General features: G+C 45.0%; 1 protein-coding gene across 1 annotated transcript in view; it reads right to left on the bottom strand.

Moving 5' to 3' along the window:
* si:ch211-246m6.5 (von Willebrand factor D and EGF domain-containing protein) overlaps window positions 1–19914 on the bottom strand; it is a 35588-nt gene extending 15674 nt beyond the window's left edge. Inside the window, exons 1-16 of the mRNA XM_056589163.1 lie at window positions 19615–19914; window positions 16057–16241; window positions 15104–15332; window positions 14458–14523; window positions 13955–14187; window positions 13632–13721; window positions 12640–12781; window positions 11775–11995; window positions 10370–10443; window positions 9640–9922; window positions 8734–8936; window positions 7724–8619; window positions 7091–7227; window positions 6438–6599; window positions 4694–4798; window positions 3272–3386 (exon numbers count right to left, since the gene is read on the bottom strand). Of these exons, the coding sequence (XP_056445138.1) occupies window positions 3272–3386; window positions 4694–4798; window positions 6438–6599; window positions 7091–7227; window positions 7724–8619; window positions 8734–8936; window positions 9640–9922; window positions 10370–10443; window positions 11775–11995; window positions 12640–12781; window positions 13632–13721; window positions 13955–14187; window positions 14458–14523; window positions 15104–15332; window positions 16057–16241; window positions 19615–19708 (3235 nt within the window). The 5' untranslated portion in view covers window positions 19709–19914. The remainder of the gene's footprint in view (window positions 1–3271; window positions 3387–4693; window positions 4799–6437; window positions 6600–7090; window positions 7228–7723; window positions 8620–8733; window positions 8937–9639; window positions 9923–10369; window positions 10444–11774; window positions 11996–12639; window positions 12782–13631; window positions 13722–13954; window positions 14188–14457; window positions 14524–15103; window positions 15333–16056; window positions 16242–19614) is intronic.
* Window positions 19915–21099: the final 1185 nt, after the last annotated feature.

Below are 21099 nucleotides of genomic sequence, written 5' to 3'. Positions count from 1 at the left end.
GGAAATTGAAAAGACTGGCGGAAATGTCCTTTTTATGCACTCCAGAGGAGTATTAAAAAAGCTGGTGTTTACTACAAAAGACAGAAGAGCAGCATGGAACATGAACTTCTGCATTAGAATGTTCCTCTGAAATTACTTCATCTCTCTTGTGTGTGTGTGTGTGTGTGTGTGTGTGTGTGTGTGTGTGTGTGTGTGTGTGTGTGTGTGTGTGTGTGTGTGTGTGTGTGTGTGTGTGTGTGTGTGTGTGTGTGTGTGTGTGTGTGTCTCTTTCAAGGTTTAAACAACCGTAAAAGATATGTTGGGAATTCGGTGCCTTGTAATTGGACACTTATCCCCTTTGATGCTGCAAAAGGGGGGAAGGGAGAACGAAGCTACACCAAAAAACAGTGTTATTGTTGTTAAAACACAACTAATGACCACACCACCCACACTTAGTGCTAAGTACTTTAGCAAAACTACATTAACTGTGCAACCAAGTAGGACCAAACTTCAAAGATATGCATGCAAACAAAATGAACGCACACTATCATATTTGCCTGCATCGCAGCAGTCAATCATTTATTATTTTCTTAAACTTGGTAGCTGTTCGATTAGAAACCCTTTTGATACCCTTTCTACAGCATCTATTACTACAGTAGGGACATTTGTAGCGACTGATAATACCCTATCGTCAACTGGAATTCACTTAATTCATTTGTAATTTATTGATGGCCAGATGCAGTAATTATGTCTTTGTTTCCACTTAAATTCATAATTAACTCATAACGGTCCAATGCTGCATCCTTGTTTCCACTTTAATCTAAGTATGATTTAACCGGCTGCCATTTTAATCCTCCCTGCTCAGACGGGGGAGTCCAGGTTCCTGAACAGATGGAGAACCACCAGACCACCCATCTCTAGAGCACCCCAGCTCCCCGGCGGTCTGCCTTTTAAAAGCTCCAGATGCACTGACACTTTACAAGAGACGTGCCACCAAAAGCAAGGCACAATGACACTTTGAATCCCTGTACGGAAGCGAGCGCTTTCGGAGAGCGCATTCAGACGGGGCGCGGGGTTTGGAAGATCACATGCATGTGTGTTGGTTTTTTATGTGTATGATTGACCTGCTTGTTAAAATGTGGACAGACTAAATACGCTTCACGTGTTTAGGTGCAGTGAGGCCACATATTCACACAACATATTCACATTAACATGACACAATAAAATTACGACTAAGACAGCCGAACAGAAGAAGTCCCCCTATTCATCAGGCCTGCCAGGACTTTCCTGATATTCTGTGTGGCTGTAGATATTTTGCGTGACTGTATATTATCCATGCAAGTCATGTGTAATTTGTCAAGTAAGAATGAAACAATACATTTTGATAGAACCATAGACAAGACATTACATGCAGGGATTGCGCTGAGAAGTGCACAGATCGGTTGAATTTGCAGCAATATTCCTTGGCCGGGCCGAGGAGCTGTGGAGCGAGATGATAAGGATCACTGGACACAAACAATCTGCCCTGACTAGTGGAGTGGAGCCAGGCACGTGCAAATGAGCTGTTTTTTTCAACAGGTCTGACCTAGCCCCTCACCCCCCGAGAACTCAGCAGACTGGGTCTCGTTCCACCATGGACCCAGAACCGCCCATTGACACTGCAGACATTCTCATTACGGAAACCCCCCCCCCCCCCCCCCCCCCCTCCCAACACAGTTATCTCAACGACATCTTGACGACCCCCTTTCCCTCCTTTTCCCCAGCCCGTTCATCACATCCAGCCACTGGGGACAGGAGCTGTCCTAGTGCCGATCCAACAAAGCCATGGGTCCAGACAGCACCCACCCAGGATGCTTAAGGCGTGTGCCGGCACAGCTTGCAGTGTTACAGGACCTCTTCAACCTCTCCCTAAATGCTTGGTTATGGTTATACATTGACGCAACGCAAGGAGGTTTAGGGCCCATAACGTCCTTGCGAACCCTCCTTGCGTCCACCGCAAGGGCCGGACGTGCGCCTCCCAAAAATTGTAACCTTCCGTCGAGGCGATGACTCTTCGACTGCGTTGAAGAGTCTGCCTGGTCATTGCGTTTTGTCGATGAGGAACCATAACTGAGCCTTAAGGCTCAAGAAGGTCCCCCATCCGTGGAAGACCTCCTGCGTTGCGCCCTCATGCGGATGCTCCAGTAATCTCAATGGTGATCATTGTAGACGACGGCATCGTGTACCTGCTGCACACAGGGTTCACTCACACCTAGATAGGGCAGACTGCATATTGAGTTAGGTTTATTTTACTTGGTCTAGGGTCTGGGGAGGACAACCTCCAGCTCAACATCGCCAAGACCAAGGAGCATGTGGTGGACTCCCTACAGAGCAGAAAAAAGCCAAACCCATGTTACTATCCAGGGGGAGGAGGTCGAGATGGTGGTCTATGATAAAATGGGGTAGATGGGAAGCATCTGATGCCTGTTTCCTAACTGCCACCCCCTACAAGCTTCCTTCCACACGTGGTATAACCCTGCGTTCACACCAAAAGATGCAAAAAGTTGACGCGCGTCGTGATCCCATTCAAAGTGAATGTAGAGACGCGTTGCTGCTTTGCTGCCGCAGCATTTGCTGCTGAGAAACGGGCAGCAAAACTTGATTTGCGGCGCGTCAAAATCTGATTTGCGGCGCGGCATGCCCGTGCCTGCTGCCGGGCACGGGCGAAGGGCGCGTTCACGTATTTTGCGGCGCGTCAAATGCTGCTCGAGTTGAAATAATTCAACTTTTGACACGCGTCAAAAGTTTGACGCGCCGCAAAACTTGATTTGACGCGCCGCAAAACTCAGGCGTCAACGCGTTCGGGCAGCAAATGCATCTTTTGGTGTGAACGCAGGGTAAGTATTATACCCTGTACATAGTTGGTATTTAGTTATCTACGGTGAACACTTTAAATAGCCAAATTCCTACACTTTAAACAATGCATATTTTGCTATAGTCATTTTTACGTTAACATGAAGTTTATAATTTGTGTATTGTATTTTACTCTTTGTATTTTATTGTATCCTTATTGTTGCCTATATTCCTGCCGCTGTTACCACCCACATTTTTCCACCTAAGGATTAAATAAGGTTGTATCTTAAGTTATCTTAACTTAATGCACCATCGCTTGCAATCCATTGCGAGCAGGGTTGTCAGTTATCGTTAGCGCAAAATTGCGCTAAATGTGGCCATGGTGAAACGGCAAATTCTTGGGAATGACTTTAGAAACTGGCTTGAGAAAAGGCTGAGGAGTGTGAGATTGCGTTCCAACCTTGGTTAAACGACCAGGAGAACTTGGAGGAGCCCGGGTCACATAGGAGACAGGGGCTGCTGGGGTTGGAGTCGCCGTCTCCAAAACACATGCCGTCTATGTTGCACGTCCTCTCCTAGACCACACACACACAGACACACAGACAGAGAGAGAAAGGCATAAATACCCAGCAAACAGATACTCTTCCAGGGAGAGAGCAGAGATAGGTGTTATGAGAATAAACAGAAAGTTAACATCACGAGTCATAACGTTCAACATTTTAAAGCAGCTCTCTGGAATGCCGTTAATATTTTATTATTTATTCTCCCTCCTCTAAGGTTTTTTCTGATCCAGCTGGGTCTCCCTGCGGTCGCCAGATAACACACAGGAAATGAACAACCAGTTAACCCTGTCCAGTCTGCACTTATTAAATTACAGTTCCACTTCGGCACGCAAAGTTGTATAGCCCAGGTGTATTTGCGTGTGGGACACTGCAAGGTCTGCATGTAAGCAAGCTTGTGTGTTAGCCATGGTCGTGTGTTTGAAATGAAAGGTGTGACGCTGTGTGTGTGTGTGTGTGTGTGTGTGTGTGTGTGTGTGTGTGTGTGTGTGTGTGTGTGTGTGTGTGTGTGTGTGTGTGTGTGTGTGTGTGTGTGTGTGTGGTGTGTGTGTGTGTTCGTGTATTGGGCCTATGGGAAAGCATTAACACAGAGACTGTGTATTTAATGAATCCTTGGTCTCCGATTTGTCATTCTAGCTGATGTGGGACCAAATAATTTGAAGCATGATATCATTAGGCCTTCTGCGGTCCAACGTGTGCTTTAAGCCGCCCTGGCTAGCCATGTTGTAGCCATTCTGAAGCCCTGACTAAGTAGCAATGTGCACTTATGAAGCCCTTGCGTTAAATTTTTAAAGCCTGCGCTGTAACAATTCATTATTAATGTCCACAGTATCAACACAGTTGATAGATATTTAAAAGGTTCTCTTTTACAACCACGTCTACAAATAAACGTTTACACTATTCACAACAATCTGCCAAACCCATCTCCCGATTCACTCATCTATTGAAACAAGAATGTAATCTCCTGGGTTTTGGTAGGCTTGGGGATTTTTGGTCTGTAGGAAACCAACATCAGCTGATGAGCCTACGTCAGGGGAGTAATATAATTCAGTGAACTAATGTGTTCAGCTTGTATTGCCTTACTACAACAAATGAGTACAAAAGTCTTCCCTCTAAACTGTTTTTGGTGATGGAAAATGTTAGCATAGGTTGGACCACCCCCCATTTAGCCTTGAGTACAATATGAATCCAGCTAGCAATAAAATGATTATGTTTTGTTTTTGGCTCCACTACAAATATTTAACATAATTTGCGCTCTGTGTTCCTAAGGCCTTGGACGTTTTTTGGATGCGTTTGTTTGACCGGTGAGTGGAAGAGTTTACCTTTAACTTACAGAGTCCAGACGGTGAGGCCTCACACTGTTGGCACATGCCGTCGTAGATGGTCAGCACTTTGCCCTCGCTGTACTGAGAGCCATCGTTGGTCACCTGGTTCAGGGAACAAATATCGACACTATGATACGATGTAGGATGATGAGATTAAACTCATTGGCAGAGTGGCATCCAAACCCTTCACAATCTCCTACACAGTCTGCGATCAATCAAGTCCTCCGGGGGTTCTACAACCAAACAAGTGATTTGACATGGTCTTAAAGGTGACATATTATACTACCAGGTGTGAGTGTGTCGATACAAGCCGATACAAGGCTTGTATCGGCCGATACAAGCCGTTTCGAAAATCTGCCTCTTCTGACGCCACAAGTGGGCGTGTCCACCTAGATGTATGACGGATAGATGAGCAATGTTTGCTACAGTCCACTGGGTAGGCTGGTAGACTGATCTATCCAGCGTACATTTAGGCGTACACAACAACTTGTGATGTCAGAGGAGGCAGATTTTCAAAACAGCTTGTATTGGCTAATCACACTCACACATGCTGGTACCTTAAAAGGACAAATTGCTGTGACTCATCTTCAATACCATCACTTATCACACAAGATCCTGTCCCTGTCTTCAACAGAAACACAGGGAAACTAGTTGTTTTCATCATAAATTTCACCATTTAATCCCAGATATTGACATCCATGTTGATATACGTGAAACACAATCAACATTCAACACTTTGACTAAAACATGGAATATATGCTCATTTGTGCCCTATTTCTGCATGAGTGTCTTGGTGGGTGTGCAATTCGCCGAGAGAGAAAGAAAGTATTTTGTTCAAATCGCTTGTAGCAGAGTAAACATTGAACTGCGGCCATGTTTTGATAGAGAACGTAATACTAACGCCTTGCAAATCTCAAATCTCCCTCAGCGTCTATCCACACATGTTCAACACAAGCGGCCTTGAACCAAATCTTAAATAATTTAAGCTAACCATATATGCGCCATATGTACGGCTTTAGAAGCGATAAGTCAAACTCACATTGGTATGGCCCCTAAAAAAGCAAAGATGCCATCCAGATGTCAAGGCTCACCTTAAAATAATGCCAACCTGGATTGTTGTCGGCGTGGACGCCACATATTTGAGCCCCGGTTCAAAAAGTAATCTGGGAATATGAGCAATTTCCGATACCACAACGTTTCCTGACAAGAAGGGGATTAAAGGCTAGTGCGTAGGGTTGAACGATTTGGGGAAATAATGTAATTGCGATTATTTCCACCATGTATGCAATTTTTTATGACCAACATTGGAGGCAGTAAGCATATAAAACTGCTCTTTCCTTTAGGCCGGGCCTATGTATGGAGATGAATGATGCATGAATTGATATTATAAAATCTTTAAACAACAATTGAATTGTAAAAGAAAATGACCGGATCTTCAATCAGTAACAGCAACAAATCTCAAAACAAATCGCAGCCTTTGTGATTTGGTTTGAATTCGATGAATCGTTCAGCCCTACTAGCGTCTTACCCTCGATTTCCATCGGGTTTAGGGCTTGTCATAGATGGACACAGACGTGGAAGAGAAAGTTGTTATTACGAAGTATTGGTTTACTTGGATCATGTCATTGTTTTTGCTTGGTGAAACAGTGCAGGCATTGGGGCTTAGTTGACACATTGTTAGGGGGATCCAATACAACAACGTTTCCTGACAAGTTTGGGATTAGAGGCTAGTGCTAGTTACCCTCATTTCCCAGCGGGCGTAGGGCTTGTCCTCCATCATGAAGTCCTCGCTGAGGACGGCCGTGCTGCTCAGGGACGGGACCACGCAGTCCAGGGCCTTGGAGCTCAGGAACTTGGCTTTGGTGCGCTGGTTCTCCCCCGGAATCCACGCACCGTTCATGTACTGTAACGAGGAGCCGATGAAGTCAGATCGTGGAAGAGAAGGTTGATATTTAACAATTATTCGCCGAAGAGGTGAATAATTGTTTTAGTATTCTACATATACGACCCATATTCTACATAAACAAACAAGATAACAATTTTTGCTGGCATTTATTTGTTTTTATTAGCAGTTTGTTAGCAATCACACGTGTTTTTGCGATGAAAACAATATTGTGAGTTTGAGATCTCAATCATGGGATATTGCCCAATATCCCGAGATAGCGAACCAATCAAATTTCACCATTTAGGAGGTTCACGTGTAGCATATACTAAAACACAGTATTGGCTAACGTGGATTATGTCATTGTTTGTGCTTGGTGGAACAGAGCAGGCCGTGCGGCTTAGTTGATGCATTGACAGGGGGATATGTGTCATGGATATGGGTGAGATGCTGAAACTGAAACTGGTCTTCACAAGCCCTTCAGGTTGACCTTGGACCTTGCTATATCTCACCTCGAGTCTGGTGGCGTGACAGCTGATGTCGGGGGAGTCGATAAAACCCAGTCCGAAGACCCGTATGCTGCGGCAGTCGAATAACCGGATGTCACACAGGCCGCTGCTCTCCAAGTCTGTGACCTCCACCGGCTGGCCTATCATAAGACGGATCACTGTTATCTCATATGCATTCTCTCACCCAATCCGAAGACAGCGGATTGGGTGAGAGACTGCAGTCAACAAACCAAAAAGTTGCTTAACAAGTACAAAAGTCAGGCATGTATGGCACTGTGAATATGAAGGTGAATTCTTTTTTGTAACTCTTCATGTAATATGCATAAAATAAACAGGAATTCATTATAACAATAATAACAATTATAAAAAATAATACTTAAAATAAGATTCTGAGGGACCTACGAAAAACGAATAAATAAAACATAATGTAAAATTGTATAAGCAAGTGCTTCAACCTACACCTTTCAATCAGTTCTCTTACTAAGAAATGTCAATGTATAAATTTAGATTACAACTTTGTCATTTTTTTTCTAGTGTTTTCTAAACTTATGTATGCATGTGATGTTGTGAAACTATGCGATCAAAATAAACTAAACTAAAGTAAACTGTACTAAAGTCACTCTATGGAGGACTCACTGATGGCCAGGCTGCAGTCATAGAAGCTGTGACTCGCAAAGCAATGGCAGCCCCACGTGGTGCAGCGTCCGTTGCCGCTGCAGAAGTTGGGGCAGCGCAGAGCCGTGACCACACCGCCGGAGGCCCCCGGTGGGGCCGACAGCTCCAGCGCCCGCAGGGTCCGGTTCCCCAGCAGCCTCCGCTCGCACTCGTTCTCCAGGTACGGCACCAGCGCCTCGTCCCAGCTCAGGTCGTCCTTCAGCTGCAGGTCCAGGATGCACAGATCCACCGCCTCGTCCAAGCGGCGGCCAAGAAGGTCGCGGCACACCGCCCCCACCGAGGAGTTGGCCAGCGCCGTCTGGCACACCTCCAGGGCCTTGGCCGAGGTCAGGCCGCTGGGCGTGGGCCAGCTGGGCCACACAGCCGGCCGGGCCTCCGTCTGGTGGTCCTCGGGGAAGAAGTACGCCAGGCCCTGGGTCAGGCTCTGGGCCATGAAGACCGGCTGGAACTCGTACAGGCTCTGCCTCCGCTGCCGTCCCACCGACAGCAGGTGGTCCTCCCTGAACTCCCCGTCCAGTGGGTCGTCTTCCTCCTGCGGGCGAGGGTGCGGACGGCGTCTCTCCAGCGGGTGTTGGCGGTCCGAGGCCGACATGTCCAGGATGCTGTCGTCCTGCCGGGAGCTCTGGATGTACTCCAGGGTGGTGTCCATGGAGGGGAACAGGGAGGTGTAGTCCACGTCGTCGTGGGCCGAGCAGTCGGAGTGGGGAGAGGAGGCGACAGGGTCCTTGGTCCCCCCCCCACCAAACAACTGGGAGCCGACGGCGGTGTATCCTCGGTGACAGCGGCAGAAAGGTCTCCTGGATGCCTGCCTCGTCACCGTGGGCAGCTTGTCAAACATACTCTCCCCCGGACCCAACCTGCCGGGGGAATACAGAGGGTTAAAACACCTCAGACGACCTGCCCCTTCTTAAGGATATTTAGATCATTCCATAACATCTTCCTGGTAACAAAAGGGCGTGACCCTGACTGACCTCCAGCTTTCGATGAAGCGGCCCAGCTCCTCGCTAGGGTAGGGGACGCCCTCGGAGCTGTGGAGGTCGTTGTGGATGTTGCGGTCGAAGGTTCCGCAGAGGCCCTCCGTGTGGCCGTAGTCGAGGCCGGGCGCTCTGATGCTCAGGCTCATCCCCCAGTCGCTGACGTCGGCCCTAACAGAGGCCCCGGAGGGAAAGATCAACTACGAGAGGAGAGGCACAGTCGGCAGCTAATTAACAGCTGATTAGAGGTTGTCATTCAGAAAATAGATCAACGAGCAACCTGGAACTGTCTTGAATCATAAACAAAGCATCACCATCACAAACGTCTCAAAGTCATTCTAGTGCAACAACAACTACTAGAATTATTTCATTACATATTCGTCTGTGCGTATTTAAGTTCCACATTTAATATCTGTGTTTGCTGAGTTTTTAATCTGGCATAAACAATTTGATTAACCCCTCACTGCGTGACTCTGGTGTTCCAGCCCTTTCTGGATTGCGTTGAGCAACATTTGGTAATGGTTTTGTATCTGATGTAGAAATGTTTGTTCTATTTTAGTAAAATACATGTTTTGTACAGTACGTCATCCTTTTCTTTCCAAATCTATTGAGGTTTCATCCATCTAACTCTGCAGGTGTCCATGCTGGACTACAGCTGCTGTGAGTGTTATGGACATGTTAGGGTAAATATGTTCCGAGTATTGTAGTGTCAACTTTATAGACCCAGCAGTAGCAAACCCATCAAACCCATAAGATTCCCACTGTCACTGTTTTAAACATTATAAGAACAACACAGGCTGCCCCCGCCACATCACATTACATCACATCCTCCTTCTGCATCACTTCCTGCGGCATCACTTCCTGTTGAACAGGACACACCGGGGACATGGTTCAGATACCTACGGTGACCTTCTTCCCCTGGTGGGCCTCCAGGATCCTGAGGCGGCGCCTCTGGCCGGGCCCCTCCCCAAGGGTCTTGACGGTTAGCTGGGGCCGCGTCTCCAGCGGCTGCCCGTTGCACATGTCGAAGACCGCCACCTCGTTCTCCTCGCGCACCGCCACGCCGCACGTGCACGCCACGGCGTAGTGCCGGCTACCGCAGTCCCACTGGCGAGCGTGCACCTCGAACTTCCTGCTCAGGCTGCGGTACAACAGGAAGGTTCCGGTCTGCTGGTTCTCGTAGCGCCTTTGATGCCAAACAGGGACGCACAGAGGGTGTTCTTCAGCGCTGGTTTCGCATTGCTTTATGTACTCAAAACATGGTAAGAAAAATGTAAGTCGGTAATACAAATATTCCTTGTCTCCGCCGTCAAAAAAACTCCCTTTAGCAGTCATTGACATTCATTTATTTATAGGTTGCCTTCTTAATGTTTTCATCAGGCACGTGTAAAAAGTCACAGTTTGTTTTTTTAACGGTAGAAATTTGCACACATGAAAAAAAGTCTGACATTAGACACAGCAGCAACCCCTCCCGGATCTGGCCTCAGTCCCAGGATTATTTTAAAGTAAACTCTAAGAACCGTCCATAGCGGCACCACACAGCACCACTGTATCTCCAAACCTGTTGTACAGCTTTTGGCCACGAGTGCTCCCTTAATGAAGTGCGAACGACAAACAGGTTGAGGTCAATTACCTGCCGTCTAGCGTAATGATGTGCGGATCGGTCAGGGAGTAGCAGATGGAGGTGGGGAGGTCCTGAACTGTGACCTGAGGGGAATGAGTGGGGTGGAGGTTAAGGGAACAAAAGATCACTCCGACCCGGGCCCCCACTGACTTCACTCGTACTCCTTTGAAGTTTTCACTGAACACAGATGGAAGGCCAGATAGCTTCGTGATGGAGACAGCGTGTCTGCGGAAGACTGACAGCCGCACTTATGGAAGCTAATCACCAATTCTCAAGGGAACAACGAGGGGACTTCCAAGCCACTTGCTGCAGACAAAAGGCAGCATAAAATGTAACACTTATATCGGCATTATCTGCTATTAGAGCCGGATGTTTCCTACTTTTTTTACTCTTTTCCTCCATGGATTTCTGTTTCTTATTTTCATGATCACTAACATTTTAGTTTATGTGTGGTCTAGTTTGTTTGGTTTTTTCATCATTGTAGATGATTAGAAAGTGAATTTGTAGATTTCTAACCATAATAATTGGATTATTGTAAATAATTAGATCAAGGGCAGAGTTGTATCAAAGCTTATCAATGCTATGCATTAATCTGATGTCGCCAATACTTGGTGATTAGGAGATTTCTTTGATATTTCACTTCTATATTCACAACCAGATATCAAAGTAGTATTTTGAAAACTTTTGCAAATAATCGGTCTACCTGGATTAAAGTGAGGAACAAACTGTGTCATATCGCTGTGTGCTGTACGTTTTATTGTCCAGTATTTCCACTATATGGCAGGCGGCAGAGCACTATAGGTCAGACCGAGTCTAGCTGCGCCGAGTATGTTGCAGCCAAGCCTATCATTCTCCAATTAAAGCTCAACGGTTGGAAATACGACTTAAAACGCTGTAATTCTTAAGTACCGGTACTAATAAAAGGAGTATACAAACGTTTTTTTAACGGCAGGGTATTGTGTTACCTTTCTAGTACCACTTTATCGTTCAACTCTAGCCCAAACCAGGGATTGTTAGCCTGTCCAATACAGTGCTGCACTGAAGTAGACTGATCACCAAATTATACAACTCCCCTGCTGGATGGAGGTCTTAGCTTTACTGACATTTAAGTTCTTAGCTGTGGTGAAGTTTCAGTATCAGTTTCAGGATGTTTATGAAGGTGTCCTACATCCTTTTGGTATCGTGAGAACACTACTCTATTGCTGGTCTATTGGTCTATTTTATACATTTCTTACCCCCATGCGGAAGAATTAGTGTCACAAGCATATGGCCTGTTAAGCCCTTTGAAAATGTACCTGTGGTTAAGGGATTATATCAATAAAATTGAATTGAATTGAATTACTACTAATGTAATCTAATGTAATGTCATGTACTCTCATCTCAATCCCAAACCAACCGACGGTCTCCCACTCACTCTCAAGGGGGGCGAGACGTAGTTCCTCCAGAGCCGCGGGGCCCCCGGCGCAGGGCCGGCGCTGACCAGGCTGGGCCGGTTCCCGTCACGCGTGAAGTCGGTGACGGCGGTGAGGGTGAAGGAGGCGCGGCCGCCGCAGCCCGCATCCGTGCACGAGGACGGCGTGAGGGCCAGCTGGCAGGTGGAGAGGGCCACGTTGGGGGCCTCGTGGTCCCGGCTGTCTGTTTGCATGGCGACAGGGAGGAGGATAACGAGGTTGTTAACGGGTGTCAGCTGGAGCAAACGGTGTAAACACAGTGTCTTGAAGCTGCTGTGCTAGCATTGATGGGTTGGCTACTTGGCTCGTTGGCACGCCAAGGCGAGTTGAAACACGAGAAGGGGGAATCGACAGGTGATGCGTTTATGTGTTTTTTTCCTTGACTTGTTGTGCTCCTTGAATGAGTGTGTCTGTGTGTGCGTGTAGGCTGAGTGAGGGTCTGGGATCTTTGCTTAATTCTGGTCTAAAGAGGTGCAATTTCTGATTCAGATGTACTTTTAGCAGTGCACGTCAGTTACCAGTCCCTGGAAAAGAACAATGAGAACATAACAACAACAACAACAACAACAACAACAACAACAACAACAACAACAACAACAACAAACACAAGGAGATTTTTATTTATTTTTTTACCAAGAATTTGACCAAGCAATATCGAAACATTTAACTCAGAATGTATATTTCTCTATTTAAACTCCCTCCCTTTCTCCCACCTCTCGCTGCTAATCCCATGAAACTGAAATTCGTACTCCTCCCTCCAAAGCATGCTGGGAAATCCCGCCATTCTCGCTTATCTCTACCATTTGACGCACCCAATGTGAGACTGACCTGGGTCCAGAACACTGAGGACCAGAGGGAGGCCACACCGGTGGCCCGGCTGCAGGCGTGGACACGGGATCGGGACGGTGCTGTGGATGCTGACCTGGTGCTCCTTGCTGTTCTCCGCTATGTGCAGCGTCTCCACGGAAAACTACCGACAGAGATCGCAGCGGATAGATCACGTTAGTCCAATCGTTTAAAAGTGACATAATATACCACCAGGTGTGAGTGTGATTGAAGCTACAAGCCGTTTTGAAAATCTGCCTCTTCTGACATCACAAGTAGGCGTGTCGACTTAGATGTGTGCTGATTGATCTGTTGAACAGCCTACTTAGTGGACTGTAGCAAACATTGCTCATCTATCCGTCATGCAACTAGTTGGACACGCCCACTTGTGATGTCAGAAGAGGCAGATTTTCAAAACGGCTTGTAACGGCTAATCACACTCACGTGGTATAATATGTCACATTAAAGGTCCAGTGTGTCGAATTGAGTAGCATCTAAAGTTTGTGTACTTTCCAATATTTATTCAAGGTTATAGGTCACAGTGGGTTTTTAGTCACCTACAAACAGCCACTCTTTGATATGGTGTATTCTGTTATTTTGCACTGTAAACTATTGGAGAGGGTTTGCGATAAACTCTTTGTCTTTGATGTATTTTTGTTGCTTTCTCTGCTCTTTTGTTAATTACCTTAATTAGCATTTATCCTAAAGTTTATGTGAAAGCATGTTTATGACTTAATTCTTAAGCCTTGAGTACTCAGTTTCTGAAGTACTCAGTTGAGTACTTCAGTTTCAACGTACTACCTCTAAGACTTGGTTCTTCCTTCAAGTTCAAAGTGTTTACCTGAATGTTCATTCTCAGGGTTCTCATAAAGGGACAGAATACGATTTTACTTCTTCTTAACATTATATGCAAATATAAACCCTAATCATTCATATCTTGGTCAGGAACAGCAGAACTGTTAAACAGCTTATTCTTTTTGGTGGTTTATTTTTACCTTTAATCCAGCGTAGAAGCTCTCGCTCTCCTTCGGCGTGGATCTACTGTGGCTGTAGTTCGCTCTGAACGTAGAAACACTACAGGAGAACTATGAGGGGGGGGGGGAAACGGATGTTACTCACTTTATTACCCAATTACATGTTCAGATTTGCCCCCATGCAGACATTACCGTTCCCTTATGGCATGCAACACACTTTCTTTGTACAACCCCACAACACATACACACAACCCCTCCCCCGTCACAGAAGTCAGCGCGACCCACCACTAAATTGACTTCTCCCCCCCCCCCCCTGTCCCTGACATGGGTCTGTTAGGAATTACCGTTTCCCCCAGTCTGAAGTGCAGACCATCCATCTCCACCAGGGAGGAGGTCTTCATGGTGGACTCCTGCCTGATCTCTGCCTTCATGCTGTGGCCGATGTGCCGCGCCCACACCACCTGGTAGCCCAGGTCCTGGCTGGACGGCGGCCCCAGGAAGGAGCACCTCAGGTGGACACTGCTGCCCACCAGCTCTGGGGTGATGGTGGGTCTGGAGGTCAGGGCTGGAATGCTGGCTGATTTTGAGGCATGGTGGAAAAAGTAATTTGTTTAAGTTCAGTGGGGTTTTTTTGGGCTTTATTGTGGTTTGTGTGACAATTTTTTCAATATAACTCTATTAGCCAATGATCATTAAATTAAGGCTATGAATTATGACACCATCCCAGTTTTATTTTCAGGAAACATATTATTAGTCGTTGGAGTCCTTATAATAATGAGTTGATGTTATTACACATTCTTCTTTATATTAAATCACTGAACATTGGAGCATTGGTTTATATTGTCACCTTTACATCTCCCGTTGACCTCAACTTCACCGGGTAGACACAGTTTTGGACCAAAGTCTGGTGCAACTACAAGAAAAGAAATATTTTATTTCTGTAAATTGCAATGGTTTACTATGGAAAAAAACAAATTCGAACAGTTTATTTTATCAATCCATATCAAACTACGGAATTAAATCTGTGATATTGTCAGTCAATAAAAGTGCCTCAATCATCTTCACCATGCATTAAGTAGACTGCCTCATTTAAATATGACTGTTTTTCATAATTAATGTTATTTTTAAATCAACACAGTATATAAATTGATACTCAAAAATAAAATACAAATACAAAAAATACAAAACCACTCCCTAAGGGATATCATAGGGACTGGTTAAGTTGCAATGAGTGCATTACTTGCATTATTGCATGTGTTATTCAGTTAAAAAATATATAATAATAATAATAATAATATCACATTTCGGCAACAGTTTGAGGAACCAGGAACTATTTTAATGTTTCACCGCTCTGATTGTTTGTATACATATCTCCCTACCAGCCCCGAAAATAATGAATTTATAAGCGCTCTTCTACTAACTGAAAGTAACACCAGTAATTGTCCGACCATTGACAATTTGGTCGGACAAGTGTATAATGACCATCCACTCACCTTTTGCGCAGTAGCCCATGCATCCCTGGGTGGGCTGCAGGTAGTAGATGAAGTAGTCCCCGCAGTTGCGCACCGTGATGGGGATGCGGAAGAGGCAGCAGTCCTTGGTGCCGCCAAGGAAGAACTGCCACGTGGCGCAGGCTGACAGCTGCCTCACCTCGCCAGGCCTGGGCAGGGGCCCGTCTTTCAGGGACAGCCACACAGGCGCCTGGGTACCACACCGGTTCATCTGGGGTGGGAATGCAAACTGGTGTCATTAACAGCGTTTAGCAATGTTATGTGTAACAAGCACCTTTGCCCAAAGGGGTCAAATAAGGGTCTGAGGGCACACTCAACCTTGGTTGCGTTTCCCACATAAGGAATGGTTAGGATGTTTGGTTGCTGTTCACAGTTTAGATAGGGCTATCATTTTGGGACCATATAAAACGGTGGTGCGTTAAGTTGTCTTTAGCAGTAGCTAAACTAAAAACAAGCACCTGACACATACAGGAAGGATAAGAGAAAATAAGATGATGGTTTAATAGAAGTACCTGTGTAAAGTGAGGCGAACTACTTAAGTGTCTATTGAAAGGAAATTTCTGTACTGGAAGCCCTGTAATTTGGACAGTAAAGAACCCCCCTACACAGTGCAGCCTGGTCAGGTACTGCTGTAGCACATGAGCACTATATTGTTAACCTGCCCTTAAATTAATTCTCTTCTTCTCCAAATCAGCTTTGCGTTTTATTGTTTCCATCACAAAACAAAGCTGGTTCTTGTTTATGTCTTACTTATATTCGTTGCTTCTAAGTTAATCCTAATAATTGTTTGTTTTACGTTTCGTGTCTTGTTGGCATGAGCCAATCGAGATTGAGCAAATTTGAAACGCAGAAGGAAAAGCGGCCATTGTTGTACTTCTGGCTTGCGACTAGGTCTTCACATAGCATGGCAGGTGGTGATTATTTTGTCCCCTTACCTCCACGCAGCTGGTGGGCATCTCTGCCGGTTTGTTGTTGACACTGAAGCGGTACCACCCGGCCTCTAGCGAGTGGTCGCAGATGAGGTCCTGGATGGCCGTGTTCTGGATCTCAGTGGAGTCAAAGTCCACACTACGGTACGGGTTCCTCAGGGTCCAGTGGCCACCGGGATAGCACTCTGGCGCTTTAAAGACATCGGAAGTGAGTGAGGAGGTAAGTGGACAGCAGTTGTGCTATTTTACGTTGCATTATCGGGATTAAGTAGTCGTGCATGCACTACTACCATCTAAACATTTTGCACCATTACAATATATCATACAATATACTTTTTGCTGCTATTACTGACAGTTTTTTGCACCACTACAATTTATATATTACAATTTATATATTTTGCACTACTAAAATATATCATACAATATATTGCTGCTACTTCTGACTATTTTTTGCACTCTTATATTTTATTCTTTATTTTTTAGATTAGTAAATGTCTTTATCTGTTGTGCACTTTATTGTTTACCTGTCTTTATCTGTTGTGCCTGTGTACTTTATGCACTTGTTTCGATTCCTTTGTACGTTTGTTAAATGTGAAGAAATTGAGAATAAAGCTTTGGGTTTGATTATATGATACCTGATTTGGTGACTTCATCACGACTTAATACTGAACTATATGGGTCAGAAGTGGACCAGTTCAAAACAAACCCAAATCATAGTTTCCCAGTGGGCGAGCATGAGCTTAACCACACTAAATATTTGTTGAACTCTTGTATTCACTGCAATATTCAATTATCAAACAATTATCTTTCCAGTCCCAAATTAAGTTTTTCTTAATCATTGCATTTTTATATTCATTCATTCATCCATCCATCATGAAAACCATCCATCGTCCACTGATTCTACTGTTCATTCTGCAAGCAAATAATGGCCCTAGTCCCAGTCAGCACATGTTTGATACAACAATGAGTTGAGCGTTGACTGAGAACAGGGCAACAGGAGGGAAATGGTCCAGAGTAGACATAGGACTAACATGTCAACCGGAAGAAGAGCAGTGGGCTGGATGGTTTATTTCATGGCCAGTTGTTATCTAAATGACTTACAATAACACAGATCGCTCTCTTCCTCCTCGCCTCCCCATGCACCATGGGAGAGGACCTGGAAGCCAATGGCCCATGACACTAGTATGGGGAACTATAGTTTAATGCTGGAGCAGGATACAAAGAAAGGACCATAGGAATTTCTACACTGATATAACCCCTCAAAATAAAACATCAGTAATACAAAAAAAAAGTCCAAAGACCCGACAGGCTTCTACCTCCCTTGTCATTACAAGGTAGGATTTATTTTTCCAACAATTACAAGAGAAAATCATCAAACTTCCAACTCAATTAAACTGACCTCTTGGAGCATTTGAGGTAGCAAGCCTTAATATACCAAGGGTTGAAATATACCGGGAACAGCAAGCATGGCTGGTATGGATAGTGTCTGAAGACCACCACAACCTTGAAAGGACCGGTAGCGAGTCACAGTGTCAGTGACCCCGAGCTTAAACAAAGCACTTGAAGAGCAAATGCCTCTTGTTTACGTCTTTGGTTTGTCTGTGCGTACACCTTGCCTGGGAGCTGGGCCTGCAACAGCTGAGGTCAGGGGTTACCCAAACAAGCCAGACTAGACTAAACTCGACCAGACTTTTGCTGTAGTCTGCACTGCTCCAGTCAGCAACGGTGTGTGTGTGTGTGTGTGTGTGTGTGTGTGTGTGTGTGTGTGTGTGTGTGTGTGTGTGTGTGTGTGTGTGTGTGTGTGTTTGTGTGTGCGTTTCGAGGACAGAGGTTGAAGGAGTGTACATAGAAAAAAAGAGGGAAGTTAGCTTAAAGGATTTAACCCCCACCCGTCCCATAGGGGGGTAAATCCTGGAAGTCCCGAAGGCACTCGCCAGATGTCTTTGAGTCACCCCGTCTCGTTTGTGTTCAGTAAACAGTATTTAGGGAGAGCAGGGTGTTAACACAACAGTGGCTGGGGGTCCATGGCCCAGGGGGGCTGTCGCTCACCCGCCAAATGGAAGCCAGTGGCTGTCAGGCCTTCAAGACCATCCTAGTCAGAAACACTGGCTCACACAACAATTCATGTTGCAACCATTCTTGTGTATTTTGTTTTTGTTATCTATGTTATTTTTTGTTGTGTTATTGAGTTCAGTGTCCGAACAGACCTTCACCTACCAAATGAGTTACAAATTGGCAGAAAACGAACCAACAAGAAAGGTACCCAAGTGCCAGATTGTTTTAGACTGTGATTTATCGCCAGCTCTACGACCTTATTTTACTTTCGTCACCCGTGACTCGGAAGTGGAGAGCCCCCTGAAAGCATGAGGTCAAGAGTTACTAACCTACGAAATGTCGCAACACACTGTGTGTTGTTATTTGTCACATGATTAGAGCTAAAATAAATTGCTACAGTACTTTAACAACTCATCCAACAATATTTTAATAACTGTTTTCTGTTTTCCTGATCATTTGTGACCGCTCCAGTGTCCACATTAGACTTCAAGTCATAGTAGGGAATGCTCAATCGATCAAGAGAAATATATAAGAGTTGCTTTTCAGATCTGAACAACAATGGCAGGATGAGACAGACTGCATTCGATTTTATACCATGCAAACCAATCATATGAGAACATGTAAACTAATACAATTAATAAATGAACATACACCAATAGACAATACTTGATAGCCTTGATTTTAAGTAAGTTAAAACCAGGGACCACACTGTTGAGATGTCAAGATGAACGTCAATGTACAGAGCCAGTGAACCCGCTGTTTAAGATGGAATTCGAAAATGATGTGTTTTACTTAAGAACGTGTTTGGGAGAGTTTTATAAATAAGGGGGGCGTGTAATCCCCGTGGTTACGACCTACGCCAACTTTTTTATACTTTTATAGTAGGCTAGTGTTTGAGCGCTGTAATGAGCGACGTTGGACATGAAACACGCACTATAGCGGTGTCCGGGAAGTATAACCCTCACTCGGACATTATATAAAAAGCTGGCCAGACGGAGATTCACACGTCCACACACCGCGCCGCCGGTGTCCCGTGGTCGACGTCACGATGCCTCGGAAAAGGTAGTCTGACGTCACGAACAGAACGCACCTGCGTTCAGCAGAGCGGACCGTTCACGTAGTGTTTTGCGGAGAATTGCAAAAACATAGGATTTTAGACTTACTTCAGTAACAGTGATACCATTGCATAGATTACTTTGTTGAAGATAAGACCAGGTTTAATGCAGACAAATTTAAAAAAATGAGTTTGGGTTCACTGGCTCTTTAACATCCATATTTCATCTTCGTTTTTCTTTGTAGACTTCTATAGGGTTTGTTTTACATTTAGAGTGGTTGTTTTGCCTATTCATTGATCGTAACGTTGGGAAACAGTTATCATGGTTGATAAAGTAAAGCGATCAACATGCCTGTCTGACAAAATGCGTGCGTCAACGTCAAATGTCAGGTGGTCGTTTGCAAAGCGCGAACATATCTGCAAGGAATAGAGTCAAGTAAATATTCACCACTCACCACGTTGGCTCAGCACCACCACCATGCATTGCAGCGCAACTCGTATATAACCCGGGAAGGACAGCCGCACCACGGGGTAAAACGCGCTCTCCATTGTAGCCTTCTTTCAAATTCCTCTAAACAGAGACGCGACCACCTCACTCAGTCGTCTGGTCCCATTAATGGTCGTGTGTGGTGAACGCCGGTAAAGCCACGAGTGTGTCTTCCGATTTCAGCTCGGAGTGCACGAGGAGGAGAGAAGAGGCACTCGCATTGTTTGGAGTACAACGTTTTTTAGACAAGAAGTCAGAAGTTGCAGAGAAAAGGGGAGGTAGCAGTCTGTCTCCCCTGTAGGTGGGCCCGCTTGTCCGAGGGGCACCGAATATAGCCCTTCCCCAGTGGCCAAAACGTCAAATGAAACGTATATGTATGACACATGTATCAGAGTTGTTAAGTTGCATTGCGTGCATTAGTTGCATTATTGCAAGTGTTATAAAATTAGATTTTTTTTTTTTTTTTTCACATTTTGGCAACAGATTGATGCCAGGAACTAATTTAAAGTTCCTCAACTCTGATTGTACGTAGGCCTATACAGTTTAAGTACCGAACGCACCCCAGGAAACTATGTGCAAACTTTGCCACCATAATAATGTACAAAATTTTGGGCCGATTATGACTTGAAGTGTTCAGCAAACAAGTTTTAATAGTTGAAACCCCAACAAAGCCCGTCCCATTCACCGATTCATCCCATTAATCGTCAAGTTCCTTTTGTGTCAAACCACATGACTAGAACCGTTTAGTGAATGAAGCCATTTGACCAAGGGGGACAGTGTATAACCCTGCGAGGCTGACACGAGGAAGGTCGGATCTCTTTGAGTGTAGGGTAAATATCAGGTGCTGCTGCCTGGAAGCTTAGGAGACCAAAGGAGAGACATACCTTTCCACTTAATAAAAGGGCCTATGACATCCCACAGGTGTTTGCTTCTTGCCTCTCATTCAAGCTGTTGTGAGAACCTAATAGACCTCTAGTTTCCAGACTTTCCCCAGGAAGAACACCAATACCCAATTGTTTCAAGAACACATTTGTGTTCTTGAACACAACAAAACAAAATTCTCCCTGAAATGAGAGAGTTAAGTCTTACAGTTTTGTATCTTGCTGAGAACAACGGCAAAATATAGGACTTTTTTATAATTCCATCGTTTGGCACATCAGCATCAGTTCGGCAAAGGCCCACGACTCAAATATAATTGTGCTCTTTTTAAGGCCCTAGCTCTTGATTTTATGTCTGTTTTGTATTCATCAAGGTAAGTTTCACAGCTAAACACAACACAATGTTTTTGTGTTGTGAGACTTTTTGCTGTTACAGTTGATAGTTTCATTGTTGTTGTCGAATACACACATTGTGACTTGTTTGTTTCAGAAGTCTGTCAACACATCTGTACCGACATCTGTTTTGCAGACTTGACCAGAGTTTAGAGTTTACCTAGTGAGTTAGAAATGGGCTG

This window comes from Gadus chalcogrammus, chromosome 4 (genome assembly GCF_026213295.1).
Source record: "Gadus chalcogrammus isolate NIFS_2021 chromosome 4, NIFS_Gcha_1.0, whole genome shotgun sequence".
Lineage (NCBI taxonomy): Eukaryota > Metazoa > Chordata > Actinopteri > Gadiformes > Gadidae > Gadus > Gadus chalcogrammus.
The sequence above is the reverse complement of the archived record's forward strand: the minus strand, read 5'-3'. Positions and strand labels throughout refer to the sequence as shown.